At 37.9% G+C, this 15,945-nt stretch overlaps 1 protein-coding gene across 2 annotated transcripts; it reads right to left on the bottom strand.

Moving 5' to 3' along the window:
- Positions 1–872: 872 nt before the first annotated feature.
- Positions 873–14,234, bottom strand: LOC103697465 (heterogeneous nuclear ribonucleoprotein Q-like). Of its 2 annotated transcripts, XM_008779327.4 has the most exons (10): positions 14,101–14,234; positions 13,317–13,830; positions 13,113–13,229; positions 12,883–13,023; positions 12,621–12,797; positions 10,629–10,751; positions 2,258–2,462; positions 1,693–1,874; positions 1,455–1,540; positions 873–1,349 (listed from the first exon to the last, which is right to left on the bottom strand). In XM_008779327.4, the coding sequence occupies exons 2-10, from the start codon at positions 13,731–13,733 to the stop codon at positions 1,226–1,228; spliced, it is 1,572 nt and encodes a 523-aa protein (XP_008777549.1). In that variant the 5' UTR covers positions 13,734–13,830; positions 14,101–14,234; the 3' UTR covers positions 873–1,225. The 2 variants fall into 2 exon arrangements, with proteins under 2 accessions (XP_008777549.1, XP_008777550.1); XM_008779328.4 differs by lacking the exon at positions 10,629–10,751.
- Between the last annotated feature and the right edge of the window lie 1,711 nt (positions 14,235–15,945).

The following is a 15,945-nucleotide window of genomic DNA, read 5'->3' as shown; positions in this document are numbered from 1 at the left end:
TGTTTGTTCTGTCCTCAATGAGCTATAATGGGACATGTACCAAAGAGCCAAGGGGGAAGAACTATGAATAGTTGATTACTAAATGAGGAAAATGAAACCTAGGTGTGACTCGTGATCTGTGCTAATACAGGCTTTGTTACAGTGTTGGAGTGCTCCCAGATATCAATCACTGATCACAATGGTGATCCAACAGTCTGGTGCTGCATCAGACAACCTGTTGGTCCGACGAGCATCAAACCTAAACTGCTCCCCCGGTCCGCCGGACCGGTCCTCATGCCTACATTCTATTTGATTTATTCAAGGTTTCAAGTTTGTACTTGGTCTGATACATTCCAATGTTTCAGTACAGGCTTCAAGTCATAAAGCTACACATTTTTCATAATTTTTCAGTTTGTGTTTCGATCTTAGGTTATGAGGATGGCTTATTACTTGTCAAGTTGTAATTATGTACCTTATTCTAGTTGACGGAGGGGAAATACATGTTGCTAAAATATAGGCAAGGAGAGGAATGAAGAAAATAGAAAGGAAAGGATGAATCAATGTGATCATGGTGGAAAATGGAGAACAATAACCTCCATACCAAACTATTGCTATGAAATTGAAACTCACAGGTGCTTCCATTCATGAGGCTCCACTCTCTAATTTTCAATTATCAAAATACCCTATCCCACATCGTCCAACCATATATTAGGCAATTGATTAAAACATATAGTTATTAACAAAAGATATCGAAGGGTCTGAACCTTCCTCACATTTATTATTTATTATTTACAAACAAAAAGCTTATTATGTATCTTTTCATCTTCTCTCTTTTTCTTAAAAAATACATAGATGCACGGATCATCCATATTAAGAGAATTAACTAGCAAGGATCATCTAAATTAAGGTTAAGGAAATTAAAGAAACAGATCCAAAGATCATTACATGAGTAGCAAGGCTCACCCATAGTAAGATTAAGCAAATTAAATAAATGGATCCGCAGTTTGTTGCTCTGCCGTTCAAAGGACATGTCATCCCTTAGTTTATGCAAACGCAAACAAGCTAATCTCAGAAGAAGGAACAGGTACAACAATCTTGTGCTTGTATTGATCAGAAGTTTGGTATGGAAGCCTGATGATGATCCATGTCTACACCTGTAAAACTTTGGTCTGTTTGCATAAATGGCCAAAAAGGATGGATGGCTGGTGAAGACATCTTCAATGGATGTTGCAAGCTTAACACCGGATTAGTAAGGGCGATATCGGCGGCCACGGTTCCCATCACTGCCCCTTCCTCCGCCCTCAACTGAGCCACCACTGCGATCACTCCTCCGAGAAGGTGGCGGTGCAGCTTGTGGACCAGGCTGCTGTCTAAAAAATTTACCATGCAAAACAAGTAATGGATAACTGAATCGATATCGGGTGCTGGGACAAGGTAGAAGTGTTGCATATATATGACTAATTACTAGCACTCACAGAACATAACCAAGTCGACCATCAGGAAGTACCATCGGCACCATTCTCATCCCAGCTGGCATGGGTCCTCTACCATATATCACTGGCTGCACACAGTGACCAACATCCAACAAAAATTTCAACTAGGAATGTGCCAGAATCTCATTATTTTCAAAAGCAGGAGTTAGCAGTGGGGAAAAAAGATGGCAGAATTACAGTGCATGAACAATCCCAAATGTAGTGGCAAGGGGAATCCAACCTGGCCGAATCCTGCTGCACCATACCCACCCCCGTAGGCCCCATATGGGTCCCCAGTGTAACCATAAGCTGGATATGGAGGGAAACTTGGAAGAAGCCCTGGTTTGAGTGAATTTGAATTTGAAGCATAATCAGACTTCTTGTCAACCTGAGGTTTCGCAAGGGCGACATCCACAACATGCCCTGTGATTCACTTTCTCTGTTAGTCATGAATATTATCTGAAAAACTACAATCATACAAAAAAATTTAGCAGATAAAGCATGTCGATATCATTTAAATGGCTATTCTCACTCGGACTAAGTTCATTAAAATTTTTATTGCAGCATTACTAGAACAATATAATTAAGGTTATAGATGTTAAATGGAGTTTAGATGCCTTCAAACAGACCAGACCCAGCAAGAAATGACCTATGTTCATCGCCCCCATTTATATCAATTAACAAATAACTCAAATTTAAGATATGTTGGTTGGTAACAAAGATGTATCTTGAGGTATGTCAGGAATTGCACTGGTGCTACTTCTTTCCAATTGTTTAATGCTTAAGACAATATCCAAGAAAGTTACCATCGATTTCATATTTTTCTGTTCCTTTAACTGCCTTCAACGCACTAGATCTCTCAGCAAAATGGATGAATCCAAAATCTCGCTTCTGCCCAGCTTTAGCAGGAGGCAGAACAACTTTTGTGACCTCTCCATGGCGTTCAAAAAGTTCCCTTAACTTTTCTGGCGTAACATCCTCCGGTAAATTCTTCACATATAAAGCCTTCACCTGCAAGAAATTCAAAACGCCATCATATGCAGCAGAAGCCTCAAAAGGTACTTAGAATGTACATATCCAATCCAATAACTGAAACATGGAAACACTGATCTGTAAGACTTAACATGCAAGACTTAAAGATCTCAGGGAAAAGGAAGCCAAAGGACAGGAAAGTACATAACTGAATTTGCAAGCAATTCTATGACATGACACTACGAAACCTCATAAACTTCTGATTTTGTGGATTACTATTTAAATATTTTTAATACCTCATAATCATATCATACTTCCGGCAGCGTGATGATATTTATTTCCAAACAGTTGTACAAAAAGAAATTAATGGGCATGCAATACTAAAAAATAAGGAGTATGGGCTAGAATAAATGTAGAGAAAGCAGTATCCCATTGAGATAATAGATAGTAGGTGATGCAACTCTAGGGTTAGGTCCGTACATAAGAGGGTTCATAGGCCCTTCCACAAGGTATTTGAGTATTTGAAGAGAAACTGCAAGCGCTGTCCTAAATTATTTGCTGGCTTAAACCATAAAAAGCAAGTGCTAAAACAAACCACTACATTAAGATCTCTAGCAGTTCTATAGCACAGCAGTAACAAAGAGAGATTTTTGACAGACTGAAAATTCCAGAAAACATCGAAAGAGAGTTATCTTGCAAAAAATATGAAATTAACCCACAATTGTGATGTACCTACGAACAGGATAAAAGATATGCAAAGGTAAACTAACTTTTGTTAGTTTCAAGTGAGAGAAAAAAATAGTCGAACAGCAGAATATGAGAAATTTCCAGCCAAATAAAGAATTGATAAGAAAAATGATACAAGAAAAGGAATCAAGCAGTAAGAGGGAGGAAGAGAGAGAGGAAATGAGAAGAAATAAAGAGAATGGAGAGGGAGACAAAAAGAGCCCCTTGCTATCTATTGAAAAGAAAGAAGCCTTCACTCTATTCCATTCATCTGAAACTAAATTATGATGAGTGGTTGATGGCTTTATAAGAGTAGAAACCCTAACTTAATCCTAAAATCCTCAAGCTGTGCCCTATGAGAGAAAGGTACTTTTCATGGTACTTCAGCACAATAAGTACCATGAGTGATATTGCTACAGTCCTGATCTAGCTGTCAAAGAAGGTCCCTGATCTTGTAGTCTTCGCCCTCAATCCACAGCTCTCCGGGGTATCTAGGGAAACTGTTTTTTTGATTATATAAAATCCTACAATCATATACATCATAGAAGCCACATAAATAGAAGCATATGCATAAAATACAGTACAGGCTGTAAAACAACAAATAGGAAGTACCAACAGAGTGAACATATTGATATAGGCTACTGAACGGAACAAAGAATGCATAAACAGTAAAGCTGCCACCACCAAAGTCGGTCAAGAGAAATCGTCCAATAGTTATACAAGATTGGTGACGACTATGAATTGTTCAAGATTATACTCAGGCACCTGTGAGAGGTCACAAGCATTGATGCATCATGGTAGTATTGTAGACTGGTGATGACTATGGATTGTGAGCCGAGAAGAGATTATATTAAAAGCATGAGTACTAATATGAGATCATAAGCATTGTAAACAGAATATTGAGGAAGTAGGCCAAGAAGGTGCATCACTGTTGATAAACTTCTGAGCGACCCAGGTAACAACTAGACCTGTTCATAGGCCGGGCTGCCAGCCCAGTATGCTTGAGCCCGAAGCCTTTTAGACAGTCTCACTCTCAGGCTTGGCAGGCCAGGCTAGGACTAGAAAATAGGCCTATTTAATAAACAGGCCAGGCTTGGGAATTAAAGCCCGGCATGAATTTTTTTTATTTTTCTGGTATTATTTGTTTATGTTTGATGCATTTGTAAACTTAATTGACAATTGTGTTGATATGTGGACTAGATAGGATAATAAACATGTTGTAAATTGTTGGTAATATTTAACTATTCATATTTAGCATTTTTAAAGTATTTCTAAGCATTTTATTTTTTAAAGTAAAAAACGGTCATGAAGCTTTAGGCTGGCATGAAGCTTGAAGCCCGAGTAAGGGTTGGGCTTGGGCCTGGAAGGTAGGCCCAAAGGCCAAGGCCAAGGCCAGGCTCAGGCCTAAGTAATTGATGTTGACCTTTGAGGAAAACCCAACCTACGAACAGGTTTAGTAGCAACCAGAGAATTTGTACATGCCAAGAAGTTGAATCACGTCATAGTTATAGGAACTATGATTCATCCACCACTAAAGCCTCAAAAAGCAATTTGATAATTGCATGAACATCTAGACCTAAAATGCTGGCAATTAAGACCACAGGTTGGTAGGCCTGACTAGGTATTTTGTGAACTACATGGCGAATTACACATGTAGCAAAGTTGTTTAGCCAATTCCATAAGAAATAATTAATTAGATGATGCCAGAAAGCTGCAGATTTAAGCAATAACAACGATGGTGGTAATGTAGAATCATATGACAAACAAGCTACCAACAGGATAGTTAATGGGGATGACCATTTTCATCTCATGGCAAGGATCCTCAAATGAAGCGACAAGAAAGGAGACATACTATACAATATAAATACACATGACAAAGTAGACAATCTTAGACATGCATGGATCTACGTCCTCAAGGTGTAGAAACAAGAAGTATGATAAGCAGATGAAAGAAATCCGAAATTAAGCGAGGTGAGATCGGTCATAATACTATCCATTAAGCACTAGTGAAAGGCAGGGAGAAACAACCCTGCATTTATCCTCAAGCACATACGAATTACAACACATAGAAAGTCCAAGAACATGAAGGTAATTGACCAATCATGAAATTGAATTGATTTAAAATGGCGCAAAATGGAAAATAATATCAACCAATAAAAGCATTTCATCATGGTCAGAATGACATAAGCCAAAGCTGAATTCAGATGACAAGACAGGCTGACAGTACTACAAATCAAAAGTACAAAGAAGCTTGAAAGTGGTAAATACATGTCCTCAACATGATTGAAATGTGAAACAATAAGGATGGTGACATATACCAATATATCAACTTGAAGAAGTACAAGTACATAGCAAATTCAAGAAGGAAGGCAGAAACCAAAGACTGGTGAATCTTGGAATTGTGAATGTGGTGGGATCAATGAAAATCTGAATTGCATGAAACATCAAGGCCAACAGTAAATAAAGTAAATCTAACTTGTAGAGTACAAGATGAACCAAACAGTTGCACCACAAACTAAAAGGTCCCAAAGTAAATCGTAAAAATTGAATAGGTGTGCTTCCAAAGCAATTCCGAAACACAAGTAGAATACTAAAAGCCCCGATGAGGTAGAGTGGCAATCTTAGTAGCCGATATCTTCTACCTAGGGTAACACACCCATTTCAGACTCTTCCCGGAATCTCGAACCCAACCTGCTTCCTAAATGCTCTCTCCCTTTCTAAAATATCCGCTTCCCCACACCCACACTCACTCCCGAATCTGGCAACCAAGGTGACAAACATTTATGGTGCAATAAGAAGTTGATCAAAAGTAGCATGAGAAGGCCACAAAATGGTTTGTTTGGGGTTTGGTGCATTAGGAGCAGTAGAAGATCAAATAAAATACTTGAGTTATGATCAAGGCCATTCGGTCAAAAATATCAAAGCAGCAGATGGAGGAACCAAACACAGTAAAAATCAAAAAAAAAATTCTGAGATAGACACAGAACATGAAGAAGACAAAAGAAACTGGTCCCCCAAACAGTTAGGGTGGACTAGATAATACAAATTTGAACTGACTTAAATTAAATAGGAAATTTGCTATTTCAAATGATGGTTCTCACACGGTCAAAGGCCATGAAAATTAAATGAAAGCTAGGAGACAAAACGATAATTACTTTCCCAATCATCACTCATCAATCTAAAAGTAGGGCTCACATTATCAAAATCTGTTGGCCTGACATCCAGGAACAAGATCAAGACTCCTCTATAAAGTAAACTCTTAAGGGCTAGTCTAATACAAACAGACTCTCGAAAGTGCCATGGTAACTACAGTTGGACAGTGGCAAATTCCAGCAAATGTAACAATGCAAACAGGGGATGGCAACTAAAGCCAATAATGAAGACTGGCAATAGATGACTGACTATTCCATGGCAAATCTCCAAAGTTGGTAAGGCACCACAAACTTAAGGAGAAAGCAAAAGAGTACAATGAAGACATTGTTTCATTAGAAGTAATCGGCACATAGACAATTGGTAATGACACCCTTCAAGCTGGGCAGCAAGGTACATAGTCAAGTAGAATACATATATGCAAGCTCCTTTATGTTATAATCCCTCTAAAACTCATACGTAAGAAAATATTAACATAAAAAAGACAGCACAGTGAAAATCTGCATGTTAAAATGTGTCAAGATAGCATTACATAACAAGTTCAGAAAGTCTGCAGTTGACCAAATTTTTACTACTCAGACATAAATATGCAATGTACAGTGACAAGCTTCATGTTAATGCATGCTCAAAGAAAATAAAGTTATGAAGTTTAAGATAAGCATCAATCTCGAGTATGAAGAGATGAAGAAGGAGAAAAAGGTTAATCAAAAAGGTTAAACTGATATATCATCATCTGATAAGCCAATACACAATTCTTGTACATGAGTTAGTCTCCAAGCATGTTTGTCTATGTGAATATGCCTGGGATATTGCTTCCCAGAGTGTTCTTCTCATCTTTTTCTCTTCTCAGGATCAAGAAATTATAGAGCAAGACTTTGTATTATGGCTGGGCATTCCTGAGCTTCTTGAAGAACCGGAGGATTGAGAATATAAACTGAACTCCACTACTGGAGCAGAGATCGTATGGCAAAAAGGATTTTCTTAAGGTATGTGGATTTATGGCAGCAAAGGAAGAAATGCCAACGGATTTGCAGGTTACTGTTGTAGAATATCTAACTAAAACTTTTGAATGGAAATCTGTCAAACTCCATGGCAATGGTATTTTGCAAAGTAATTGGTGACAGCCGTTCTTTCTTGTTTCATTTAGAAAGGTTCAGAATCAAAAGCAGGAGAAAATATCAATCCCTTCACCATGTCATAAGTTGGGGATGTTGAATTATTTTTGTTGTTTGAAATGACCAAATAATATATATCGTGAATCTAAAACTTCTATATTATAGCTGACCAAAACCTTCATCTGTGCCATACATGAAAATGATAAGCAGATGGAAGATAACCTTTTAAATCATTGTAGGGTGGTTAAAAAAGCTACGGACTCTTTTTTTGACTTGATCATATCCTCTCAGACATCCCTACTGCTTCATTAAATGAAACTGTCACTGGCTTTGTGTATATGACTTGGTGGGAAAGTAACTTCAAAATCGATCCTTTGACAGCCTTTTGGGTATCTCGAATAAAGAGGAGTAAGCAAGTGTTTGTGGGTGTTAGCTAGGAAGAGAGGGCCATTAAGAACTGAGATGCCTAATTTGCATAGTTGTTTTTCAGATGGTTTACCATTCAAATGAAGCCAGGTTAATTCTAGACATGATTTCGGGGATCGCTAATATGAAGTCTTGGACATCTCTGCACAACATAAGTGAGCTCTAAATAGCTTGGGACAGCATCCTAAAATTTTACTTGGTCCAAGTTTTATCACAATTCCTGAGATGCATGTAAACTTTTCAGATATTTTGGCATTAGGATTGTTAAAGTCATATTCTAAGATTGTCTAGTTCTCCTCTTTATGGTTTTATGAGACATGGTAACTGCATCATATTTAGTTATTTGTGGTAGCCTAAACATTATTTTCTTGTTCTATTTTCCAAATTTCAAGTCATCCAATTAGTAGTATTTTAATAGACCACTGGTACTATTCTCATAGACCACATATGAGCAGCACTTAAGGATCGAAGGCATGTTTAAGGTCACAAAGGGTACACTGAAGAGAGTTCCAATGAAGCAATTAACTAAAGACACGAATGTTTTCCAACACTCTATATTGGAAATCCACTTTATGATCACTGTCAATCATGAGTTGGAAATTAGTTCCTGACAATAATGAAGCAAAGACATGGCTTCAAGAATAGGGTGCATAGGGTGTAATATCCTGACATTAAGGCCTCTCTTGCTAAAGATTATGTCCATGCCTCGGCCAATTTTCCTCAGTGGGCAGTTGCACACTCTGATTGTCCAATGCATAAATCTACAAGAGGACCACGCACACATGCATATGTACAAATAGAGAGCCTGAATCTCATCATTCCAGAATAAAAGATGGCCATCTAAAAAGAGAGAATGCATTGAGAATTCACATTGTTGAGCATGAGCTGCGCACATTAAAGCACATATTGCCAACAACTGAGAGCAGACATTTTCAATCAATAAATCAAATAAAACCATTAATATATCAAGAATAATTAATTTCATTGACAGTTGTTACGTAGGCAATAAATATCTAAACATATGGTTGTCATTTAACAAATTTCGACATTATTTATCACAATTCAGCATGCAGCCTATAAATTTCATTTTATGTACTTCGCCCGACTAAGATGAGTGCTATGCAACATGTCCTTTTAAACAAAACTAATGCAGTCATATCCGGAATTGGGCCATAAACTAATATTAGATACACCAAAAGTCCATTATTAGTGAACTAAAGGTCTGTTTGGCATCACCTTTATTTCTTGTTTTCTATTTTTAAAAACAACCAAGACAAAAAAAACACGTTTGGTACTATTCTTTTTATTTTCTGTTTTCTAAAAGTCACTTTTATTATTTCTAGAAAAATTAAAGTAAGAAATTCTTACTTTCAATAATTTTAAAAGTATGGAACTCATATATTTTATCACCACCAATATTATCTCCACCACCACCGTCACCTATGCCACCATGTTGTCGCCACTGCTACCATCACAAATGCTTCCACCCTTATCATTGCCATCATCCCTACCATTATCACCGCCTCCATCGATAGCTTGCCAGCACCTTCTTCCTCACCATCATTGTCGCACTATCATTGTCATTGCTACCTCCACCACACCACTGCCACCATTATCGCCTCATCACATCGTTGGTGCCCTTGACACCACCACTATCGCCGCCGCCACCATGACCACCACCATTGCTTCCACCGCACCACCGCCACTATCATAGCCACCTCCATTATACCACCAACACCACCGCCGCCTCCATTGCCCCTGTTGCAACCACCACCTTATCCACTACCATTGCCATATTTGTTTTTAAAAACTAACTGACTATACCAAACATGCTTATAATTTTTCCTATTTCTAAAAAAATGAAAGTGATGCTAAATGGCACCTAAACAATTGAAATCATGCAAAAATAGAACCAACAAAATGAGATATTTACATATTTTTATGTGTGCTTACATGCCTAGGGAACGAACTAATACATGATAGAATTTAAACAACCAAGCTAGAAAATATGATTTTGCTATCACCAAGATCAAAATTGTTGGCCAAAACCAAATCATTTTGGGAGAAATGAGCCACAAGCCATTAAACATTGATTCATTTATTAATGTTAACAAACTTATTTTAATATTACTGATATTGTTTTAGGTTGAGCTTGGCTTGTGTACAATAAACCAAACCTTTCTAGAGCATTTTGCAAGATTATATTCCAAATTTGCAAGTTTTAAGTGCTTATGAGATCATAGTGTTTGGTTGCATGAAATACAAAGGTAAGTATAATTAAACTCATCTAACACAAATCAAAATCAGAACAAAGTTTTCACTAAGTGTTAAAAAAAATAATGAATATGTAGAAAATTGAAATTCATGTGCACAATCAAATCAAAAACTCAAGCATTACTACACATATGCATGTAGAGCTTAATATCATATGCTTATAAAAACAAGCATCTTTTGCATATTTTAATGCAAACATTAACTGAGAGATTTCCTAAATCCTCGCATATGGTAAACTCCCAATATATTCTTTTATTTCTATTCCTACAAGATGCCTCTTAGAACAAAAGAAAGCATCTTTTGACACCCATAAGTAAAGCCAAATTGGCTGTAAAATATTTCACAATGGTGCTAAATTCCTTTATTAGCCCTAGAACATTTCTTGGGTTAATGCTGGCGATTGAGAAATGAAAATCACTTTTGGTTAAGGAGTTTTGGATACTAGATCTTCTAAGTATAATAAAGCTGATATAAACCATGCAGATGCATTAGCATAGTTATCAGTGGAACTCACTTCTATAGTCAAGTTATTGATATTGCATATACATTTTTCCATGGCATGGTTGCAAGGGAGGCATGACAGGATAGCAAAATTGAGGGTCCTTGCATGATTATATGCATTCACATCCCTCGTTCCCTGCACATGATCATTTACAAATCTAGTATGAAGCATCCATGCCATGCCCATGATTGTTGTAAGTCAGACTAGTAATTAGTATTAAGATATTTACACCATTATGTGCTCTAAGATAATATAAATTCAAAACCCTTCATTCTTGTTTAACTATTTTGTCAAAGAAGTAACATTTGTTTATGTCATGGTGCTTCGCTATGAAGCATGAAAAATAAATACAAGATACAAATACCTCATGATACATTTTTTTTAATAAAAGCAATATGGCTGAAAGATGGCAATAAATAAAATATGTAAGTTTACAAATATCTAAAAAGCATCCATAAAGCATAATTATATCACAATAATACATCATACTACATAGAATAACATAAACATTCGCAAACTAGGGAACATTTATTTGAAGAGAGCCCCCCCAAAAAAAAATCTCCCCCACCTCAAAGGCAATATCCAGGGAGTACCTCCAGCATATACAAGAAGTATCCAGAGCCTTTGTTTTTCATTTCTCATTTTCAATAAAAAGATGTACTGAAAATAAGGATGTACCCAACAAGTATTGGCATCCAAAACATGTCAGATATGATCACATCATGCAATTCAGAGCATCATGTAACCTAGGTACTTGGGTCCTACAGGAGTTCATACTAGTCTAACCCCTACAGGGACTCAACTCTCTTACCACCATACTAGCCAAGGCATGCTCAATCAAATTTCAGACAGCAACTTCCACATGCTATATAATGATGCCATGCAATGTACAATAGCAGCACTTGCCTCCCTTGCTATAAAGAAAATACTTAACTTCCACTCATCCCTTAAAATTTCAAGTTTATAAATAAAAAGTAGTTCAATAAATTTTAAAAAAAGACATCCCAGTGTACGAGGCTCCCACCACTGTGCGGTCTTAGGACGTCGGACATATGCAGCTTTATCCCCACATGTAAAGAGATTGTTTCCATATTTTGAACCTGTGACACATAAGTCACAACAAAGCAGCCTTACTGTTGCGCCAAGGCCCACCCTTTATAGCATTGGAGCCAAGTTTTTAGGTAAATAAAGAGGCTAGCAATCTCACCTTTGAGACCCAATTCAATAAATTATGATTCTTCTATTTTTACGTAAAATAAGATTTTTCAATTTTCCAAAGCTTCAAAAAATTGGTGAACCTTTTAAATTTCTATGAAGCAGAATAAGTGCTCCAGTGACACAATCTGTAATCTGCATAAAAAACTTTAACTACAACACCATAAATAAATTAAATATATTCAGTTTCACTAAGCTGGCACCATCAAGTAGGACTGATGCAGTGCTCAAATCGCTAAAAATTTGCCATATCCACTGCCAAGCACCTTCTGCATTGGGGCAAGCATTCTAGCTAGGGAACACATTCAATAGTTCGATAATTTTAACCCTTCTACCGCTATTAACGTAGCCTTTGAAGAGATTTAATCAAGAGACATGATATCTGATTCATTATCTCATTTTGTTCAGATGGCAAAGTATAAATATTTCATATTCAGCATGGTATTGTCAGAATGCATTACTATCAAGCCAAGCAACGTATTATAAGGAGAATAAACTTTAAGCAGAGTTGAATATTGTCAGTTATTTTGACAGAATAACCTCCCTTTATGATGGAAGTTTACCTTGTTCTCTGGCAAGAAAGCAATTTAAAAATCAACCAGATACTTTTATTCTAGCAACATTGGCTACATTTCTAACTGTGCGTCTTGGTCATATAAAAGCTCACGTGCATGAGAAATAACAAATGCTGCCAAGCAGAGCAAAATAAGAGCATACACAATATAAAGGTCATAAAACATACCAGAATCCATACTAAATTACATTTTTTTTCTATTTAAGTTGCTTTACCTGAGCAGCAGCAGAAGAGTCGGCCGAATTTTTCGGGTCGGCCCAGCTGACAGTTGGGTTGCTTCCATCCATTTTAAAGTTCGGACTCGACATCTTCTGCCTTGCATAATCAGCACAGGCATGGTTGTAGTACTCAACAAAGAGAAAACCACGGTTACGGCTCGGGTTCTGTGGATCCTGAGGTCATCATTGAAAACAAATGAGGAGCCAAACAGAGAGTTCAGACTGGTCAAGACAATTAAGTTCATCGACAAATGACCACCTTGAACATTTCAATATTCTGAACCCCAGGACCACTTTCCTCAAGGATTTTCCTCAACTCTTCCTCTGACAAGCTCTTTGGGACATTCCCGATGAACAAACGGTGCTTTGCTTGCGACAAAGAACATCTCAAGGTTCTCCCCTGTATGAACAAAAGCAAACACCTTTGAACAATTTACATGAAAGGTAAAGCAAGGGCACCTTCCTGAAGCAACCATGCAACTAAATTACTTTGAATTCCTTGTCATGGAGCTCCTCAATTGCCTTCTGAGCAGCATCCTTGTTTGTGAATGTAATGAAAGCAAAACCCTTGCTTTCTCTCGTATCCTTGTCCTTCACCAGTCTCACCTGATACGTATCACAAAAGATTACGCAAACTCCATATATAAACTCATAAAACAAGCTAAACTTCAGCATTTTCAGCACCAAACTCACATCATGAATCTCCCCAAAGGCCTCGCACAGATCTCTCAGGTTCTCCTCCGTAGCATCTCGCAGCAATCCACCAATGAAAACCTCCGACCCATGAGGCGGCAGTGCAAGCAGCTCAGCCCACTTCTGGCAGTCAGCCGTGTCTCTAGACCCGACTCCCGGCCTCTCCTCTTGTTCCTCCCCTTGTTTCATCGGTTCAGAAGCAGCACTGTCAGCCCCATCGGATGGCGAAGCCTTCTCCTGCCCCTCACTGTCCGACCGATGCTCGCGCTCCTCTCCCTCAACCGGGGACTCCGGCCTGAACTTCCGGTCGCCGTAGTCTTCCACGGCATCATCGTCGTCCATCATGTACTCGATGTCGTTGTCGCCCTCGATGTCCACCTGCTCCTCCGGCTCCATCACCGCCTCCGGATCCGCCATAGCTCACAGTCACAGAACCTCAAATACTTTCTTGTTTCTTGCACTACTCTCCTCCCCCTAAAACTCCATTCTATCCAATATTTTTTCAGATAAGGGTCTAAAAACCACCAAAATAGCCCAAAATAGTGTGTGAGAGAGCTGAGAACAGTTTCAAAATTACAGAAACGAGCGTAGATAGAATTTATTAAGGCCTATTCCCCGGCGAACCCTAAAACCCTAAACTCCCATAAAGGACTCCGCCGGGGTAAGAACAACTCCCAGATAAAAACGAGGGCAAGCGTTGTTAGGGGGGTAAGGAGAGAGAAAATATATATGAACCCTTCCATGTGAGAAGAGAAGAGGAGAAGAGAGATGAAAGCTAGCTTACTGGCTTTCGGTTTTGGCTCGCCGTTCGCTGGCGCGGAGGGTAACGGCTCTCGGGAGAGGGGAGAGAGGAGCCTCGCTTGCCCCCTCCCCCTCTTTTATTATCGGCGAACCTACAACTACCGCCCCGCTGATAGGGTGATGCGGAGTATTCTATGCGGCATATAAGATCCGACGGCTGGGATTGACATGCCAATGTAGTGCCTCATTGCCTGGTTAAGGTAGCATCGCAAACACTAAACGGATGATTGTACCAAAAAAACAAAACAAAAGATTGGCATCTAGATAGTGTGGCAATCCATCAATTTCTTATTTTAATTCCTTCCAGTTTCAAAGTCCCTGCAGCATGGTAATGGTGACAAGAAAATATTTTCTCAGTATTTATAAGCAATGCTTTGAGTTATTTTCCGGTCAATTGCTATAACCTGTGCATTGCATTCATACCATATTCATGTGTTGGTTGTTTTTTTCATCAAAATTGATCTCAAGAAAATAGGAAGATGGTGGATTCTAAAAGAAATTGTAATTGTAAAAATACAGATTATCCTTGCTGTCAAAGATCACGAAGTAATTTATGAGCCTGGGTGCAAGTTTTTAGAAAAATTAATCTAGCACTCTGTACTATATGTTGGAAGATGCAATCATTCTTTGCCAACCCGGTGTTATAAGCAATATAACAAATGGAAAAATGAATCTAGCAATCTATATCGTATGTTGGAAGATGCGATTAATTCCTGCCAACCTCAAGGATATTTAACTCTGCCATTATCACTAAGCTACAAAACTCATTTTTATTTAAACTGCTTGCCAAATTATTTATCATCATTTTTAGTTAACATTATTACCCTTTTTTTATTTTTTAGTAATTTCTAGTCGGGTACCCGACCTAACTTGAATAACCTAATCCAAATAAAGATTAATCGGGTAGGTTCGGGTACCCAGCAAATTTACATTTTTTTTATGGGACAGATTTGGGATATCTTTAGCAAATTTTAATCCAGTCTGGCATGGATTTGGATAGTAGAATTTTAAACGGGTTCAAGTACGAGTAAAGAAAATTTTGTGGGTACCTTACCTATTGTCATTCCTAATGATATAGGCCCACATGGAAGCTGAAGCCACGTTAATTTTCACATAAACATAGCAACTCTAAATGGACCTCTAACCTTCGTACCCAAGCAATATTCTAAACTGGTTGGGATTCAGATAGCAAAGCACGATAAAGATCAGTACCTTAATAATTAGACCAAAAGATAGAATCTAGCACAACTTGTCTCCAATATCACTATGGGGTATAGGAATAGATAAAACTCTATGCACTATTTCCTATGAGGAGGCTTGAGTGATGATTAGCTGATTCCATTTTCTTCATTGGAGATGATGAGATCTATAACTATGGTGCCTTTAAGTGCTAAAATATCAACCAAAGTCTGCCACGTACTACAAGTAGAGATAACAACCATGGATCCTAGAGCACATTTATAGATTCACTATCACCTACACACCATTTAGAATAAATAACTGGAGCATAAGAACAAATCTTCTTCCAAACCTGAAAGCCACTTTGTGTAGATGTCGGGTAAGATGTCAATGACTACGAACCATATTTCACCCTCATAAAAGAGCTCCAAAAATCAATATGTTTCAAAAGATACCTCGCAGTATGTTTAGTCATAGAGCTCCACTTCTAGTGACAAAAAAGGGAATACCTAAACCATCATCCCAAATAGATTGGCAAACATAATCCTAAGAAATTAGATGCCGCCTTCTATAATTATCATTTGAGTCCTAAAAAAAATTTCTGATAATACTCTCCAACTTTAGAAGTACTTTCCTAAGAAGAATAGTA

Source organism: Phoenix dactylifera, unplaced genomic scaffold (assembly GCF_009389715.1).
Source record: "Phoenix dactylifera cultivar Barhee BC4 unplaced genomic scaffold, palm_55x_up_171113_PBpolish2nd_filt_p 002023F, whole genome shotgun sequence".
NCBI classification, from domain to species: Eukaryota; Viridiplantae; Streptophyta; class Magnoliopsida; order Arecales; family Arecaceae; genus Phoenix; species Phoenix dactylifera.
The sequence above is the reverse complement of the archived record's forward strand: the minus strand, read 5'-3'. Positions and strand labels throughout refer to the sequence as shown.

Bases quoted from the DNA above. Each gene is read 5' to 3' on its own strand.
- LOC103697465 (XM_008779327.4), bottom strand. From the start codon at position 13,733: ATGGCGGATCCGGAGGCGGTGATGGAGCCGGAGGAGCAGGTGGACATC. The intron at 2,463-10,628 runs GTGAGTTCCACT...AATTTCTTGCAG, and splicing joins TCAATAACTTGACTATAGAA to GTGAAGGCTTTATATGTGAA. The intron at 1,875-2,257 runs GTAACTTTCTTG...AGTGAATCACAG, and splicing joins AGAAAAATATGAAATCGATG to GGCATGTTGTGGATGTCGCC.